This window comes from Prunus persica, chromosome G6 (genome assembly GCF_000346465.2).
Source record: "Prunus persica cultivar Lovell chromosome G6, Prunus_persica_NCBIv2, whole genome shotgun sequence".
Lineage (NCBI taxonomy): Eukaryota > Viridiplantae > Streptophyta > Magnoliopsida > Rosales > Rosaceae > Prunus > Prunus persica.
Window position 1 is genome coordinate 22,032,052 of NC_034014.1, and position 12,697 is coordinate 22,044,748.

General features: G+C 35.1%; 2 protein-coding genes across 3 annotated transcripts; both read left to right on the plus strand.

The window, feature by feature from the left end:
- LOC18772387 (transcription factor bHLH18) lies at positions 1,594 to 4,236 on the plus strand. 2 transcript variants are annotated; one of them, XM_020565259.1, is made up of 5 exons: positions 1,594 to 1,666; positions 1,933 to 2,030; positions 2,211 to 2,810; positions 3,030 to 3,401; positions 3,525 to 4,236. In XM_020565259.1, the coding sequence occupies exons 2-5, from the start codon at positions 1,992 to 1,994 to the stop codon at positions 3,597 to 3,599; spliced, it is 1,086 nt and encodes a 361-aa protein (XP_020420848.1). In that variant the 5' UTR covers positions 1,594 to 1,666; positions 1,933 to 1,991; the 3' UTR covers positions 3,600 to 4,236. The 2 variants fall into 2 exon arrangements, with proteins under 2 accessions (XP_020420848.1, XP_020420849.1); XM_020565260.1 differs by lacking the exon at positions 1,594 to 1,666 and having other exon boundaries at positions 1,724 to 2,030.
- LOC18773266 (probable hexokinase-like 2 protein) lies at positions 8,833 to 11,703 on the plus strand. The gene is made up of 9 exons (XM_020565261.1): positions 8,833 to 9,110; positions 9,225 to 9,375; positions 9,747 to 9,923; positions 10,076 to 10,150; positions 10,249 to 10,407; positions 10,483 to 10,581; positions 10,658 to 10,788; positions 11,042 to 11,123; positions 11,239 to 11,703. Exons 1-9 carry the CDS (start codon positions 8,833 to 8,835, stop codon positions 11,644 to 11,646), a joined length of 1,560 nt encoding a protein of 519 aa, XP_020420850.1. The 3' UTR covers positions 11,647 to 11,703.

A 12,697-nucleotide genomic window follows, 5' to 3' on the forward strand; every position in this document is an offset into this window, starting at 1 on the left:
AAACCACAAAAATTTAATGGGCCACATTGAAAACACTCATACTAAAGGATAGTTTGATAACCATTTCAATTTTTTTTTTTCTTTTTCTTTTTTTTTGAATGAAAACAGAATCTTTTTTGGTAACCATTTTAACAAAAACTAATATAAAAGTTTCATACTAAAAAATGTTTAGAACTTGTTTGGTAACTGATTTCAGTTTCATTCTGTTTTTTGGGGAACTTGAAAATGAAATTCTTTTTTAGGTCAAATTGTGAATTTGAGATCATAGAATGAAAGTGCATGTCACAAAGAGTTCGTAATAGGGGTGAGCACGGTCTGGTTCGGTCCAGTTTGATTTGGTTCTCACCTCAAACCAAAACTGAAACCAGTACTATTTAACATGTTCAATTCAGTCCGGTTTAAGTAATTTTAAAAAAAAAATTGGCCGGTTCGATTCTGATCAGTACTAGTCTGGTTTTGAACTGAATTATTATTATTTTATTTTATTTCAAAAAAAATTAAATATATATTATAATAAATAAGTTATTTTTTGGCTTAAAATTTAACAAATGACCCAATTCATACAATGAGAAAATTTTTTAAGTTGAATTTGGAAAAATATTAATTAAAAATTTTAAAATATAGCATTGGATTTTAAAATATTGAAATAAAATAATACAACCGGTCCGGTTTGGTGCGGTATAAAACTGAAATCAAAATCGGTTAGAACTGGTTCGGTTCGATTTGTTGACTTTTTTTGTCAACTGATTTTTTTCCCTTTTTTTTCACCGGTCTGGTTCGATGTTCCGGTTTTTCGATCCCGATGACCACCCCTAGTTCGTAATATGTTAAAAACTTATTTGGTGACTGATTTCAGTTTCATTTTGTTTATGGGGAACTTGAAAATTAAATTCTTTTTTAGGTCAATTTATGAATTTGAGATCATAAAATGAAAGTTCATGTTACAAAGAGTTCGTAGCATTAATTTTTTGGAGTCCGGAATGTTTGGTGAATTTCAAACCTGAAAGTCCTAAAGCTCATAATAGGGTCCAACACAAGAGTCGAGTAGTCGGGTCCAAGTTGGGATGTCCCAAATATTGAGCTTTGGTAACTTGAGTGCAATGTATGTGTGATAATTTAAACTTGGTAAATGAGAAAGGAGGGTAAACAAAATAAAAACGAAAATTAAAAACACTTTCAAGTTGTTTTGAAAAATATAAAGGTGATTTTAAAAACTAGTTTTCACCTTTTTGAAAACACAAAACAAAATATGTTACTAGGTATATTTTCAATTTTTAATTTTCAAAAAAAAAGTACAAATAAAATAGTTATTAAACGACCCTAAATTAGCAGAATGGGTCAACCACTCAGACCAATTTTTACATTAGAGCCTTATAAGTTATTAGAAATGAGTAGTGTTCACACTTTGACCAAGAGAAGAAAGCCTCCAAATGAATAGTGTTCATTCATCAGAATGCGGACACCATTTTCACACGTGCCACTAAACTTAATAGTAAATTAATTTGGATCTGCTACGTACAATTTTTCTTTGCTACCCTTTTCTCTTTAGTCATCTGCTCAGTGTGGAGTGGAGCGCGTTCGTACACCTATAAAACACTGCAAACTTGTCTTTCCTGCGAATTGGAAAACAACCCTTGGGTCTTCTCTCTTCTCAAGTCTTATTAAGGTGAGCTTTCAACTTTCAACTCTCCTTTTCCTGTTGTTTTCCAAATTCCAAGGAGTTTCTTTGAGGTTTCCACCCTTAATTTCTTCCCTGCACTTGTTTTTAAGGTTTTCTGACAAAAGCTGGTTTTTTCAGATTTGGGTTTCTTCTTCCTTAATTTAATCAAGCATATAATGTTTAGTCTACATATCAGCCTTCCATGATATCTTTATTCCTTTATTTTTATCAAGAAAGAAGAAGTATAACTAAGATTTTACTGTCTTGTTTAGTCTAATCCAAAGGTGCTGCCAACTCCGATCCACTCCAAGGAAAGAAAGCAAGTGTTTAAATGGACATGATTTCATCAGCAAAATGGGTATCTGATTTGGTAAGTCTCGCTTCTATTTATGCAAATTTATACTTACATCTGAATTCATATCCCTTAACATGGAGAGACTTTCGCTAAGAAATTTAAAATACCAAAATAAATAAATAAAACTTTAGCAATAAGTTCTTCATAATCCGTGGTAGCTATATTAATGCTTCTTTTTTTTTTTTTTTTTTTTAGGAGATGGAGGATCCTACTTTTATCCATCAATATGAAATGAACTCTCTGGACTACTCACTTGATGATCTCAATTTCCAGTCTTTTTCTTCTGAGAGCTACTCGTCTTACCCGAATTTCACCCCTAAAGCCACACACAACTTCAGCAACGCATCCATCGAAACTCCTCAACAGGCCGGCACTCACGAAAGGCCAGCAAAACAGCCTAAGAACCACACTACTTGGAACCCTTGCACCACTGACCACACAATTATGGCCAAGGCTGCTTCTTCTTCCTCCTCACATCTGATTTCTTTTGATAACTCCAACTCATCACCCCCAACCAGTTCTCAGCAGTTCTATGGTACTCTAGACAACACAATGAAGCCAAAGAATGAGGTGGAATATTCCAATGGGAAATTGAACCTTACAACTTTGATTTCCCAAGGTTCCTATGACCCCCAAACTTGTTCACCGAAACATGGACAAGGGATCAAGAGGGCAGCTACAGTCACTAGGAGCCCTTTACATGCTCAAGATCATGTTCTGGCTGAGAGAAAACGCCGAGAAAAACTCAGCCAGCGGTTCATAGCTCTGTCTGCCTTAGTTCCAGGCTTAAAGAAGGTACATAATTAATTGTTTCTGTAGTTCAATGCATAATATGTTCCCTTGTTAGATAGTTTGACATATTATGTTGTAAAAATGTTAATCTGAATTATAAAGTACGCTTTTGTCTACTAAACGGTTCAGATTGACGGTGTAACGTCTTGCAATAGAACAATTCCAGTAAGTTTATTGAAGTATAGCCAACTTTCTCAATGACCCCTTTAAGCAAAATTTCAGATGGACAAAGCTTCAGTCCTTGGAGATGCGATCAAGTACGTGAAGCATCTTCAAGAACGTACGAAGATGCTGGAGGAAAAAGCGGTTAAGAAAACAGTAGAAGCAGTGGTGTTTGTGAAGAGGACTCAGTACTCTGCAGATGATGATATCTCTTCATCGGATGAGAACTTTGAGAGCTCCTCCGACCAGCCACTCCCCGAAATTGAAGCAAGGGTTTCAGACAAGGAGGTTCTCATACGAGTCCATTGTGAGAAAACCAAAGGATGTTTGGCAAAAATACTAAGCGAAATAGAGAGCCTTGATCTCACCATTGTTAACAGCAGTGTCTTGCCCTTTGGCAATTCAACTCTTGATATCACTGTAATTGCTCAGGTATATTTCAACACCTATTCACTAAGTACTTAAATTAACATGATATTATTTCTTCTAGAAGAAATTAATGTTTGATTTTATGTAAAGGCTTAATTAATGAAACTTGCTATTTCCTAATTACAGATGGACGCTGAATTCAGCATGACAGTGAAGGATCTTGTGAAAAACCTGAGACAGTCATTGCTCAAGTTTGTGTGACCAGCAAATCGGAAGTTTTGAAGTTCGCTTTGTGCTTTAGATTTCGATCTCTAAGCTGGAAGATATATATATATATATATAGGAATAAATTAATTTTATTGACAGTTTTCTTATGCTTGTCTTTTTCTTTTTCTGGCTTTCATGACCTTTTGGAAGGAACCAAAGCCTCTCTGTGAAGCATGAAATATTAGCCATTGCCATGGCTTTGTTTTTGTTGCCAGCGCGGTTTTATTTTGCAGGAGGGTTTTTTTTTTGTGATTTTTGCGTGGTTGACCCGTTGACCACGTTCAGTTTACCCTCCTGTTATATATGAAAACCTAGCTGTGGTTTTTTCTTTTTTCTTTTTTTTTCTTAGGGGTTTTGTGTAAACTTCCTTTGTATTTTGTGACTTAATGATTGATTGTTGTCTCTTTGGTGGATATTCTTCATTCCATGGCCCATATCTCACTTTGATATTCTATTGACAAGTTTTCTTTGTCGACCAAAAAAAAAACAAACAAACAAAAAGAAAATTAAGACAAAAACAATCGGATTTTAGTTTTAGTTTTCATCTTACAGTGAGGCTGGCCACAACAAAGTATCGAACTCATCACAAATATATATATCGTCATCGTCATGAATGTGAGCCAAAACTTGAAACCTCCTCCAACTTAGTTGAGGTAAATATCACTAGACGAATGACTAGTTAGTCGAATTAAAATATATTTAGGTTTTCAATAACCCTAATATTATTCTAAATGAATCACTACAAAAAGTCATTGTAAAACCACCCCAACCAAAAACAACAAAACTGTCTTTGTTAGACAAAGACGGAAGGAACCGCCTAAAAGTCAGAAGTAGATAGAGCTTGCAAAAAATTATTGACTGTCAATTTAGAAATGTAACTTCAAATTGTAGGGAAATTTGTAGAGTTTTCAGCAAAGGAATTCATAATTACCATTGAAGATGTATGTTGTCTCTCTCCCGTTTTATAGGGTCGCACAGGGACCATTTAAATAATATGATACGATCAATTATTGTTTAGGTAGGTGACAACCTTAGTCCCACCAGATATTATGTGATCTGCCCAGTTTGTCTTCTTCTGGATACATTCTCGCTGTCTTTAGGTTCAAACCTCTTCGATTCATTTTTTAAGAATAAGATTTCATTCATAAACCTCTTTGATTTATTAAATGCAAAGATCTTCAAGTATTTCAGAAATTTAATTGCTAATTAGATATAAATAATATAAAGCATAGCTTATTAATTAGAATAATATCATCTCCTCTAATTTGATAGACAGATTGCATATTCTGAGACGGATCAGATGTGAAGTTGGTGACTCTTCCAAACTGCTCAGCAAATAATGAACACTTGATGGGAGCCACTAAATGCTAATAAGAAACAAATTTCAAATATTTATTGACTTGTTGATGTAAACTATCTGATATGCTCGGCTCCGGAGATGGGAACTAGAAGATAGACTTGCATCATCATCTATAATATTATCTTATATAAGTTACAATTATAAGATGCTTTACTTTTTTTAGTAACCAACATGATAGTGAGATGCAACGATTAGGACACAAGAGTGCACTCCAATCGAATCATTAATAAGTTCTCCTCTTTATTAAGGTTCACCACAACATTCCCTGGTCGATAATAATATTGAGAATATGTCACATTGAAGAATTGAAGTTTTGGATAAGTACTACTTAAAATGATTTTGGGCCTATTTGCACATTCATAATTGGATTTAAGTTGAAAACTCACATTTTAATAAAACTTTAATGTTTAAATGTACGATTCAACTTTAAAGGCTTAAAACATGTTTGACTATCGGTTAATTATTTTCTTCATCTTATCTGCTAATCAATTTCATTAAGCAGAAGCTCTTTGTATGAATTGTAAGAAATGAGGACAATTGATTGCACTGCCATCTAGATGATGAAGAACAAGGGGAAAAAAACAAAACAAAAGTCCAGCTGAAGAATATGCTGCCCTAATTTTCAAACAAAAAACTTTGATGTCCTTCAATGGGGATGAAGCAAAGCCAACCCAATACACCGACCAAATTGCCACGTACGGCATTGGAAAACAAGGATTTGTATATGGTCAAAGGCCAATACGTGTAGAACTGGATAAAGGCTTTGAAATTCAATCAGCTTCTTCTCCAACCAAGTTCTCGGACTTTGTTGGACTTCTGACCCAAATGGTCCCACTATTAGTCGGTGAGCTTATAGTTATAGGGTAGTAGAAGAAGCCTTAATTATTGAAGGCTCATACATACAGTCTACAGTCTACAGTCTACAGTCTACAGTCTACAGCCCAGAGAAAATAAAACACACACACCCAAAAATTAGGTATAATTAATCGGGAAAGTGTCTTTTTGTCGTCGATGACTTTTTCTTAGATTTCACACTTGAGTAGTGGTTCATCTATTGTCATAAAGAGTAAAATGACAGCTACTGTCATTAAAAAAAACACAGAAGATTAACAAAGCATCAATCTTTGATTTGGTGCTATCTGAGTCATAACATGTTATTTTTGTTTAAGACTTATATATCTAATGTTATTCAACTTTAATCTAACATATATACATAATTAACCACATAAAACGACTTAATACTAATCTAATTCATTTTTAATCATGTCTTTTCGAATTGTCACACTTTGTAATAGAGTTGGGCACGGGTCAATTCGACCCTCCCTAGTCCTTTAAGGTTGTAGTGACGAGCCAAGGTCAGCGAAGCAGCAAGTCCAATTGTGAGCATATCTCACATTTAACAAGATCCAAGTTAGATACAATTATAGATTGAGGAGGGTTGAGACATCATCAAGGTGAGCAGAGGCACTACATCGCAGTTAAAGACACAAGAAAGACAGGAAGACGAGAGCGTGAGAAAATGAGAGAAGAGAATGGCGAAAGGGTGGCTGATGCAATTATAGAATTTTAATATGTATGGAAAATTTTGGCTTTTATATGAGGACTAATTTGATTCAGTTCTCTCGATCTCTGACAAATTTCGAACCACATCTGAATCATGTTTGGTCCAACCTGAATGATATAAAGAGATAAAAATTAAAAACATCAAATCAATCCAAACTAAACCGTCTGGTTCATCGATTAACCCAATTTTTCGCCCAACCCTATTTTATTTTGTAAATTAAAGAATTCATGACTCCAATCCTTTCACATTAAAACCAAACTATCATCACTACTTGTACATTTCATAAAATAAATTTTCAATCAAAGTAGCACATCATTTGTTGCATAAATCATTATATAATGAATAAATTAAATCAACGAAAAAATCTTCCATACAATATTCTTTTACCTTGAAGGTGATGGCTCCGAAGGAGAAGGACCCTTCTCCTTGATTTTGATGTTCTTCAATAAAATATTGTTTCTCTTTCAGTTTCCTTTCATCTAGAAACGAACCAAACAACATTTGCTAGAGTCAAAGTAGAAAAAAAAAATTAATAATTAAATAATTAAAATAAAAAAATAAAAACCCAAAAGAAATTATAATATTTATTGATTAACATTATATAGGTGAGAGCAAAAGTGTAAAATCGTCCAAGACTTCCTTTACGAAGATACAAAGGAATCACCATCATGATGATTAGCACAAAAACTTTGACTTGTGGCAGCTTTTGGTACACGACTATGTTGTTCCATGTAAACACACATTTCTAATTTTTGGGGCTCACACCACTAAAGCTTGTCGAACAAATAACTTGGTAGAAAATCGAAATAAGTATGTTTCATGGACAGGCCGTTTTTCCAGCTTCAATGGTCAGATTGTTATTATTATATTATTGAAAAATCAACTCTCTTTTTTTGATCGAATTGAAAAATCAACTTTAGGTTGTTGTAAAGGGTTTATGAGAACGGCCTTTAATATCCCAAGTAGGACTAACAAAGACTTGTTAACAAATAATTCGAGGCGACGGGCTTGTAGTTTAAACGGTTAAGATTATTTATGAGATGTTTAGTCATATTCAATTTTAGCACTAAAATTATAAATAAACTCTATACCATTTAATTTTTATAAACAAACCAAAAAAAAAATCTAAAATATGATAGCTGACCCTATTAAATTTAATTTTAATTATTAAATTACTTTGATGCCTCATTGAGTGTTTTGGGCTTTTTTATGAGGTTTTTGGGTTGGGTTTATTTTAAGAAATCAATGGCAGTTTTGTAATTTAAAAGAAGTTAAAAACCTTTTTGTTATGTTGTAAATGAGTTTTGGGTGTATTTCTAAATTCCATTTCATATAGGTTTTTTTTTATAATTTAGGTTCCCATATTGGGTATTATAGTGAATCTCCCATTATTTATCTCTACACATGAGATCCTAAGTTCGATTTTTTCTTTCCCAATATTGTTTAGGAAAAAAAACAAAACAAAACAAGCAGAGAATTTCACATTTTATTCACAGTCGATTTGGACTTGGTTACATATCAAACTCTTTTAGGCCTTCCAGTAGCCCAAATTGAATTTATTTAGGCCACCCGTTACCGGAATGCCCAACTGCAATTGCAAGGTACATAGCTTGGGCGCAAACGAAGGACTCAGTCCAGCCAGCTTAGAATTTACAATCCATGGACTTGAATTAATTGGACTATACCATACCCCGATTTCAAAGAGTAAATTGAGTAACGACGCAAATAATACTAAAGTTATTTTTTTTTAATAACAATATTAATAAAGCAATATTCTCAAATAACATTATCACTCTAGCAAATCGTTTACATCGACACAATATTGATATTTTATGTATGTCATATCAATATTGTATGAAACCATTTGCATTCGATATAATGGGACAATATCGACGTCATATTGAGATGATATCATCAGTATCATGAGACTATTTTCTACAATAATAGTGATGGAGGAGGATTTTTTTTGTCTTAATTACGCATCATAAAGTTTATTTAGTTTATTTTTTTAGCTTATATGTGGTTGTCTTTAGCACTATGATTTTTGGTGAAGTCTGTGACACCATAGGTTAGGAAATGACTTTAGAATTCCAATATCATTTGAAGATCTCAACTGTTATATCTTGAATCAATGCATCTTATTCCCTCCCCTCCATAATACTCGTTCCTCACTGCACAAATTACGGTTTCTGTTATTCCGAACCAACATATCACCAGGAGAAAAATAAACGTATAGCAAAGCCAATGTTATTTTGCAAGTTGGTGATTGATGCACTCATATTGGTATCGGAGAGACAATAAAAATGAGGAAGGAGGTGGTGGTGGCGGCAGCATTGACAGCAACCGCCACGGTGGTAGTGGCAGCGGCATTACTGAGACAGTGGAAGCGGAAGAAACAGAGGCAATGGAGAGAAACACAAAAAATACTACGCAAATTTGCAAGGGACTGTGCCACGCCAGTGCCAAAGCTATGGCTGGTGTCAAATGCCTTAGACTCTGACATGAAAGCTTTCCTTGCTTCCAGTGGAACCATCACAACTCTCAACATGCTCGTTTCGTATGTTGCTTCCCTCCCCTCCGGGTAGGCCAGCTAGTTTTTACTTCATTTATTCAAGCCTCATTTGCTCACATGGATTGTTAAGTACTGGTTTTTGTTGAATTTTGAGATCTCGGATGTGTTGTGGTGTGGTGGCAGAGATGAGGAAGGGTTTTATTATGGAGTGAATTTGCGTGGAACAAACTTCTTGATCTTGTGTGCCAGACTTGGAGGGAAGAACAAACCCATTTCAGATTTGTTTAGGGAGGAGATTCCCATCCCCTCCAATCTCATGGCTGCTACTTCTAAGGTAAGTTTTTTGCAGCAGCAGCTTCAGCTTCAAGGATCATTTCTTCTTTTGGGGAAAATTTAATTGTTACGATGTCATTTTAAAGTATAGAGTTTAGGGTTTAGCTCTTAGGGGAAACAACGTAATTTTTTATATAAGTGCGGTATCAACATCAAAACATGTGCAGAGGATCTGAACACCTTCTTTTGGAGAAGAGGGAGTGTGTGGCTAATGACTTATGTACATGTATGCATTGGTTTCAAGTTCAACCAAGTAAGATCATGCATTGTCACAATTATTTTACATTTAGAGTTTAGAACTTGAACAAAATCAAAATGCGTTTTATGGACTGTAGTGGAAAGAGATGCATCTGAGGTTTTCTGGTTAAACAGGAACTGTTTGATTTTGTTGCTGTGGAGCTAGGAAAGTTTATTTCAGAACATCCAGACGGTCAAGCGGACTCAGCAGAGGAGAACAAATTGGGTTGTATAGTGTCATGTCCCGTCGATCAAGCTGTTGTTTCCCATCAAACTGCAATCAAATGGAAAAGTTTTTCAGCTGATAGCAAAGTTAAGTTCTATTTACCCATTTCTTGGTATTTTACACTCAATGAATCATCAAAAATAACTGCTCAAGTTTAAAATTGTGTAAACATTTCCATTGCAATTGATCATGGCAATTGCAGAGATTTTAACCACCAATATATCCACAATGTGATCAGGTTGGAAAGAAGTTGGTGAGTGACTTCAACCAAGCCCTTGAGGAACATGGAGTGAACTTGCGTGTTTATGCAATAGTAAGCGGCTCCCTTGGTTAATGTGACTTCCATTTTTGCCTGATTCTAGTACAACAAAGTGATTCCTTGCAATTGATTCAGCTATGTATCTTCTTGAGCAGGTTGATGATACAGTAGGAAATTTGGCAGGAGGTAGATACTATAACAAAGAAAGCGTGGCTGCGGTTACTCTAGCAATGGGCACAGATGCTGCTTATGTAGAGCCAGCAGATGCAGCTCTCCAGTGGCATGGTCCATCACCTAAGTTAGGAGAGATGGTAATTAGTGTCTATTGTAGTTGCTTATTGCATAGAAGTAAACAGAATAATTAAATTATCTGCTTAGTTTTGCAGGTAATTAGCACACAGTGGGGAGATTTCAGTTCTCCTCATCTTCCAATAACCATCTTTGATACTTGTTTAGATGCTGAGAGCTCAAATCCTGGACGGCGGGTAAGGAAACCCTTGTACTCCAATCTATTGAAACACATGACTTCTCTGCTTCTTCTCTAATCCTGTTTTGTATCAGAGATTCGAGAAGCTGATTTCAGGAATGTATCTGGGGGAAATTGTGAGAAGAGTATTACTGAAGATGGCCCAGGAAACAGCATTATTTGGAGACCATGTGCCTTCAAAACTCATGACTCCTTACCAATTGAGGTGCAGAACAAAGTCTAATGTGCATGTGCTTTTAGAAGCATGTTGAATTTGTGACCGTTCGAAAAATTATGCATTGATTTTAGTTAGCATCTTAATTTGACTAACTGCTGGTTTAAATCAAATAGAAATAGTGAAAGAAATGGTGTAATACTGTGGTTAAAATTTGCAGCAGATTTATACTTATTTTGGCAACATTGGACCCAAGAGAATAATTTTCAGCTGCTACTAATATGTCACTTGTCATTTCATCTAGCTCACCTGATATGGCGGCTATGCATCAAGATGCATCGGATGATCGTGAAATTGTTGGTGAAAAACTGACGAAAGTTTTTGGGGTAAGGTGTCTTCACAATGAAGTACTAAAACAGTAACTGCGTAGAAATTACCTGAACTAGTCTTCAATCTTACTGATACGCAAAATACTTAACTCTTATTCTCCATCACTATCAGATCACTAGTACTTCTCCAAGGGTGAGGGAGGTTGTTTCCGAGGTTTGTGACATCATTGCAGAACGTGGAGCTCGTCTTGCTGGAGCTGGAATTCTTGGGATAATAAAGAAGCTAGGGAGAATCGAAAACAAGAAAAGTGTAGTTACCGTGGAAGGCGGGCTTTATGAGCACTACCGTGTCTTCCGAAATTACCTCAATAGCAGTGTCTGGGAAATGCTTGGGAATGACCTATCAGACAACGTTGTTATTGAACATTCTCATGGTGGTTCAGGAACTGGAGCCCTATTTCTTGCTGCATCCCAAATGGACATGCAAAATGATGATCCTGACCTTGATAATGATAACGTTGATCCTGATTCGGATAATAATGATCCTGATCATGATCCGGATCCTGATGCTGATACCTGAATTTATTGCTACATTTATTTTTAGCATTATATAACAGCCAAACTTTTATTGTCAGCTTATTCTTATAATCTTTTTCTTTATTGAGTCTAATTCGCGGATTAGCTCTAGATCACTTCCGGAAGACCTGTACAAAAAGCTTTTAAGGAAACGTATTCAACAGCTTGCCATGTTCAAGTTTGGTAATAAGATTGCAGTTTTTGTAACACATTGTCTCTTGCAGAAGTAGTTGGATGTATGCTTTGGTTTCTACTAATAAGAATGCAGCTTTTGAAACTTCAAAACACCGATTATGCCTTTTGATTCATCTGGATTATTGCTTAAATATGTACTTTCTAATTCCTTACCAAATGCAAATGATGCTTGATTATCAGGAATTAGAAGGCCAATTCTTGTAAAATCATCTTGGCCATACCAAAATATTAGGTACTGCAGAGAAGCAAACCAGAGCCATACTTCAGCAGAAATATAAAAATAAAAATAACAATAGTACACTAGTTTGAGCTTTTCAAAAAGATTTCTGCAGAGTACAAGGTGTTCCTTGGACCCAAAAAATACCAATTGCAGAACACAGGAAACATAGAACATTACAAGCAAAATGGTAAACTGCAGTTTGACAGTATTACAATTTAGAATTGCACACCCAAAAAAAAAAAAAAAAAAACAAGGTCCAATGCCCCCCACTTGTTAGAAACGATTACAAGCAAGACAATAAATAAAAAATGAAAGTGACTCATAAACAAAAAGAATCTTGTAAACCTGTTATTTTGTCAATTAGGCCAAGAAATAAGAACTGTCCAATTCATAGAAGCAACAGAAGGAATTCTGTCAGATTTGTAGTGGAAGCTCCTACACATGAAGACACACATACAAACAAATGCCTCTCAAAAACCTGGATATGGATGGATGGTTGCCAACAGGCTTCCATTCCATTTGGGATTTTCTTCAAAGTATCTTCACTATGAATTATTATGACAAGTCCATTTTGGATATGGAAGCCCACTCCAGTTGAATGATAAATTGGAAGGGAGTAAAAGGTACATGGACCACCTAT

Coding starts and splice junctions, on each gene's coding strand:
- LOC18772387 (XM_020565259.1), top strand. CDS start 1,992: ATGGACATGATTTCATCAGCAAAATGGGTATCTGATTTG. Junction 2,031..2,210: donor CAAAATGGGTATCTGATTTG/GTAAGTCTCGCT, acceptor TTTTTTTTTTAG/GAGATGGAGGATCCTACTTT. Junction 2,811..3,029: donor TAGTTCCAGGCTTAAAGAAG/GTACATAATTAA, acceptor GCAAAATTTCAG/ATGGACAAAGCTTCAGTCCT.
- LOC18773266 (XM_020565261.1), top strand. CDS start 8,833: ATGAGGAAGGAGGTGGTGGTGGCGGCAGCATTGACAGCAACCGCCACG. Junction 10,151..10,248: donor ACTTGCGTGTTTATGCAATA/GTAAGCGGCTCC, acceptor TATCTTCTTGAG/CAGGTTGATGATACAGTAGG. Junction 10,582..10,657: donor GCTCAAATCCTGGACGGCGG/GTAAGGAAACCC, acceptor GTTTTGTATCAG/AGATTCGAGAAGCTGATTTC.